The following is a 5,994-nucleotide window of genomic DNA, read 5'->3' as shown; positions in this document are numbered from 1 at the left end:
AAAACTAGCATTTCCGTTTTCCCGCTTTCAAAATAAAACTTGTTTTCCTGCTTTTTTTTTTTTTGACGGTTAATAAAACGATATTGTACAGTTATTATGTTACCTAAACCAATTAGATGAATTGATCTATGCACATTGTGCAATTTTAGGACAATTTAGGCATATATGTTAAATGATTCCATGAGTCAGTTTTACATTAAATAACTTGAAGGTCTTAATGTTTTTTTTGTTTTTAACATTAGATAAGATGGGGCTATTCTTTGCTAACTTTAAACATATTTATTTGTAAGTTTCTTTTTTAGAAAGTGGTCTAAATATATCCAGAACATCCTTGTATAAATACAGTGGAAAAATTAGATGGGAAAACTCTCTTTTTATGGTCTTTTTATTGATTGCGGAGCCATGTACACCACTCACACACACACATTCAGCACGTACGCTGACACGACGTGATGACGTTGCGTGTCTGTAGGTCGACGCTGCTTAACTTGAGTTGTTTGGGCTTTCTACGGGGAAAGAGGAGTGTAGCTGGCAGTGCAGGGAGGGTTCTAGTTGATGTTGCTGCTCCTGGGCCGCAGGCTTTCGCTGTCATTCGTACACAGACTCACCACCTGCTGTCCACCATCACTGTCGAGTTCTGTACTAATAAAACTCAGAGCGATAACTAGAGTCCCACACAACACCGTCTTCGTTAGCGCAGCCAGACAAAATACAGTAACCATGCCCGAGAGGAGGCCCTTCGTACGGTTACCAACTGACGTTTACCCCGTCAACTATGGCTTGTGTCTGAAGCCCGACCTGATCGACTTCACTTTTGAAGGCAAGCTGGAGGCTGTGGTGGAGGTATGTTAAACCCGAGCGGTTGGCTACATGCATGCGAGGATTTGTTTGTGCATGGCGGGGATCTTGTTATGTAATCTCACCAGCTAACGTTAACGTTACCAGTAACGTTAGCTAGGTAACGTTAGCTAACTAATTTGTTAGCCACCAGCCCATCAGTAGTAACCTAACTAGCTGACGGTGTTGGCAGCTAATGTTAACGTTAGCTGGCAGTTGCTAGCCTAGCTAACTGTTTCTTGACGGGCTCACACTGGACGAGGGAGACCCACATATGTTAAATATAACGTCTGGCTATTTCTGTGACTAGCCAGAAGCTAATTGAAGCTAGCTAGCACAACAGTCCCGTGGACGGCAGCAGACTTGCACTCTCATGTTAGCTTAGCCTTCATACCGTGGACATTAGCCTGCTAACAGGCGCTTGGCAATGCGCTTAATGTGTTTCAAGAGCGGTTCGTGGTATGCCAGCAGCGTCCCACCCTTGTTACGCCAATACATTACTATAAGTCACGATCAATTAGATCTGTTATAGATTACTGAAGTTGTTAACTAGCGGCTAGCAAACGCTCACCAATGTTTGCTAAATTATGGCAACATCATGTTACCCCCTCCCACCCCGTTACCTCACAGTGGTAGAAGAAGCATTCAGATCCTTTACTTCAGTAAATGTGTTAATACCACACGGAAAATACTCCACTACAAGTTAAAGTCCAAAAAATTACTTAAGTAAAAGTATTTATTATGTAAATATTGGGTTGGGAATTAGCACCACTCACCAGCCAAATGCTGGTTAAAATATGCAAGTTGCTGCTAGCTTTGCTTCACTCACCAGCCAAAAAAACCAAAGGTTATTGAGTAGGGCTGGGTTAAAATAATCGATTCTCCAATTAAAATCAATCTTTGTTTGAGTGATCTGATATTGATAATAAAGAGGGAGCTTGTTAGCTTTCAGTTGACTTTAATGTTAACGTTAGTCAAACCTGTTGTATTCCCTGTGGCTTGTTGCTAACTTGTGTGTAGATGGGAGCTACTATGTAACTAATACATAAAACCACCAGCTCACTTTGCATTTATTACCTTCGCCAAGGAAGGAAGGAAATGTTGTCGTTTGGAAAACCTACTGGCCCGATTTGTAATGAAACTTGGTGAAAGGGTGTAGTGTGTAGCCTACCAGGGAAGAACCCATTACAGTTTGGCGCGGATTGGCCTTGGCAGAGGTCTGTGCTCTCCTCCCTGAGTGCCCTTCTAGTTTCAGTGAGAGCATTTGTGCTTACAGTATGTAAAATGCTCCATTGTGCGAGCACAGACACCTTTCAGCTGTCCTAACACCTATACCCGGTTGGAAACACTAACTCAACGCACATGTTTAGCGCTATCAAGACAGACCACATGGATATATGTTGTCTAAATGTGTATATTTGCAAATATTAGTTTTTCTTTGTGTATGTGACACATTTCACTAATGTGATATTAACTGATTCACTCTCAAGAACAGATTGAAGAAATGGCAGTACATTAAAAATGACAAGATAACACTAACTCCAAAGAACATGAGTGACATTTGAAACAAAAAGCAGACAGCTGGAAAAATAAATTAAAATAATGTCTTGCCTGACCAAAGGTCCAAAACCCAAGATGTACAGTTAGTTTACAAATTACATAAAACAAAGATGATGAGTAAATCCTCACATTTGAAAACTGGCCATTTTCCCTTAAAGAAGTCCTAATTTATTTTAATTTTATTATTTTTCTGTTGATTGATTTAATTATTTCAGCACTAAACCATTGAAAAGTTGGCACTGGATGCCTTTCGAGAAGTTTGGCTTATTTTGTTAAATGCCACAGCAAACGAAGGCACTGGGTGGTGATCGCGCAGTGGATACGACGCATGCCTTTGGTGTGGGAGATCCGGGTTCGAAGTCCACCGCTCCCTGTTCAGATGCACCAATCAGGGCCAGGAGGGGTGTCTAACTGTTCAGATGCACCAATCAGGGCCAGGAGGGGTGTCTAACTGCGCGTCAGTCACTGCTCATGCACACGCATTCATTCTCCCTTGTGGGGGGAGGGGCTTAGGAGACCGTTTTGTCCTTTAGCGGAAAGGGGGGAGGGACTGAGAAGTTGTCGATGTTAATTCTTTGGCTAAGTCCTGGATCTTCACAATCCTGCCTACAGCACCTTTAACCACTAATTGCTCATCAGCTAAATGACATTTAATTTAATGTAATGTAATGAGAAAGTATTGTTTTATCAGTACCAAAACTCCAGCACCTGTATTGAAATGACACGTAGCCCAAGGAATGAATATGGGAGATGTGCTAAATAAAAGCTATTAAAGCAGGACATATTCAGACATATTTAAACAGTGTTAATAAAACATTCAATCAAGTTTTGAATATATTCAAACATTCTGTCCTTGGGTTAATCATTTAAATGTTTGCCGGTGGTGAATGCAAATCCTCATTTCCGCAGATCGCAAAGTTGAGTCCTCCCTGAAAGTTTCAAATCCCGTGTTTGCTAAGAATTGAAAATTCTCTACCACTGACTGTTTGGTTTAGTAATAACCTCTTTACCTGCGGTTTGTACAAAGCCTGGGTAAAAACGCAGTAGACCGGAAGAAACTCAAGCAATGTGGCACTCTGCCTGGCATGTTTGATAATTACTGCCTCTCTGCCACTACGTCCGCCTCCCAAGTGTCTCAAACAACAGCAGCGTCCTACCAGCAGTGCTGCAAGCCGTGAATGTCACTGTGACTGCCCTTTCTGAAAACTGCATGGCATCCAAGTGTGCCGCTGTTTCTCTCGCTCGAAAACTTGGGCACTTACATCCACTGTTTTCACATCGCAAGTCAGAAGCCCCACAGTCAGTCTTCTATTCTTTGTTTTTATCACTTTCTTTCCCTCTTCATACCCCCAACCAGTTCTTTATCTGTGACCGGTTTTGCCCTTCAGCCTTTGTAGGTTTAGCTCACAGTGAGTAGGTTCAGTTGTGTCTCAGTTATCTGACGTTCAGTCTGGATAAATCCACCAGAATTGCAAACAAAACTCTGGCTTCTTCACATACTAACTTTACTTAAAATTCCTCTTTCCCTAACAGATTGGGGTTTGAAATGAAGGTACCACTGAGATTATCAAATGATCAATTATGCTGTTTCATGTCAATGTTTACAGGTTACACAAGCCACTAATCAGATTGTGATGAACTGTGCTGACATCGACATCATCACAGCTTCCTTTGTACCACAGGGAGGAGAAGGTGAGGGTCACACTTTGTCAGCTTTTTCCCCTTTTTTACTCTTGGTTAATGACATTCCCTTTGATAAAAATGGAGATTGTGGGTCTTACATTTTACACACGTTGCATGCTCGTGGTCTCATGTCTTTTTCTTCCTCTCTTTATACATTTTTAGAAATCAATGCCACAGGATTCAACTATCAAAATGAGGATGAGAAAGTCACCCTGTCATTTCCTAGCTCTTTACAGAAAGGTAAGAAGGAACTCCACTCGGCTCTGCTGTCCCTGCTTTTAAAACGATATACTTTCTGTCATTAATGCTGTTGAAAAATAAGATTTTTGGCTGTGGCCAAACTAACACTCTAACTCTCTCTCTGTGCACGCCTCCCCAGGCTCTGGCTCGTTGAAGATAGACTTTGTCGGGGAGCTGAATGACAAAATGAAGGGATTCTATAGGAGTAAATATACATCCACTGCTGGAGAGATCCGCTACGCTGCTGTCACACAGTTTGAGGTAAGCTGACGGCCTCAGGGAAACGGGATGTTTTCTTCTGGTGAAGGTTGAGTGTGTTGCTTAACCCACTACTTGCCTGTGTTGCGACATAGGAGGGCATGTTGGTCATGTGCCTCGTGTTGGTTTTCCAGAATTGTCCCAAAGATGAGGCAATATTTTTATGAGCATGTTTTGATGTTTTAATGCTACTGTGTTGACATGTGTTTTTGGGATAGTTGAGCCAAAACCAGGTCAGTTCAGTCTTGACTCTGACTTAGTGGCTTTCATCAGAACCTGCAGGAGAGCCAACTGCTGTGTTTTCTACCACAGTGTGGGCACACTGAAAGATAAAGTGATGACCGAGTGTCACATGCATGTACGCCTTGATACCAAGTTACGACATGAGCGAGAGACGGACAGAAAACAGAGTTAGTATAGGCTGTGAACAGATTGTGCTAAAACAGCGGGAAGCCGTCAACAGTAAAAGTTACCTAAGGAAATGCAGCGTCTAGTTCCTTTTTTAGCAACGGTTTGTTTTACTAGGCCCTGAGCACCGGTGACCAGCAGTCTGAGAAAGTTCCTCACCACAAGATCAGTGTAGTTGCTTGCTCACATTATGTGTTTCGGAACAAACTTGGACAATGTGAAATGAACACAGGTAGAAGCTAGAACACCTCTCGCCCGCTGCACGAGACTGAGTTCACTTGACAATATTCTGCACTATGCATATATATATTTTTTTATTACTCCGTGTCACCTCCTACTGTGCAATATGTCATTTCTATTCATCCGCACCTTACTCAACTATATATATATACGGTCTGTTTATATAAGGGTGTTTATAGTGCACATACTACTATTATAACTCTTACAGTATTCTATTTTTTTTCTATTTCTTGTAATACTTTTTGTATGTCTTTCCTATGTCTATTTTTGTTATTCTGATGTGTGTGAATGTTTCTTTTGAGCTGCTGTTACAGGGGACTATCCCCAGCGTGGGATTAATAATCTTATCTTGAAGCACTTGCAGTGACCGGTCACCAGCAACACCAGTAGGTTGACACCTGTGGTGAGGGAGTGTGTAATGGTAACTTTTCAAGGTGCCCAGCAATCATTTTTTGTTGTTGTCTTTGGCTTTCAATGTAAAGGACATGCTACAAATGCCATAGAGAAACGTGATGCTTTCAGTATATCTGCTTTCAAAAACAGCTGACAGGTTTTTTTTTTTTTTTTTTTTTTAACGTGGCGCAGAAAAAAATGCTCGACTGTAGTGCTGCCTGCTCCTGCAACAAAGGGAAGGAGTCTGGTGCCGCTCACACAGCAAAATGACAGGACAAATATAAGTGAAAATACCAGAAGCCTTTTGGCTGGCATGATATCATGTGAAAGCCGTTTCCCTGTGTCCCTAACAACACAGGAGGACCAAAACATAGG

The 5,994-nt window shown here is 41.8% G+C and overlaps 1 protein-coding gene across 1 annotated transcript in view; it reads left to right on the top strand.

The window, feature by feature from the left end:
• Positions 1 to 491: 491 nt before the first annotated feature.
• npepps (aminopeptidase puromycin sensitive) overlaps positions 492 to 5,994 on the top strand; it is a 32,586-nt gene continuing 27,083 nt past the window's right edge. Inside the window, exons 1-4 of the mRNA XM_078273590.1 lie at positions 492 to 843; positions 4,005 to 4,089; positions 4,243 to 4,320; positions 4,460 to 4,581. Of these exons, the coding sequence (XP_078129716.1) occupies positions 556 to 843; positions 4,005 to 4,089; positions 4,243 to 4,320; positions 4,460 to 4,581 (573 nt within the window). The 5' untranslated portion in view covers positions 492 to 555. The remainder of the gene's footprint in view (positions 844 to 4,004; positions 4,090 to 4,242; positions 4,321 to 4,459; positions 4,582 to 5,994) is intronic.

This window comes from Sander vitreus, chromosome 2 (genome assembly GCF_031162955.1).
Source record: "Sander vitreus isolate 19-12246 chromosome 2, sanVit1, whole genome shotgun sequence".
Taxonomy (NCBI): domain Eukaryota; kingdom Metazoa; phylum Chordata; class Actinopteri; order Perciformes; family Percidae; genus Sander; species Sander vitreus.
The sequence above is the reverse complement of the archived record's forward strand: the minus strand, read 5'-3'. Positions and strand labels throughout refer to the sequence as shown.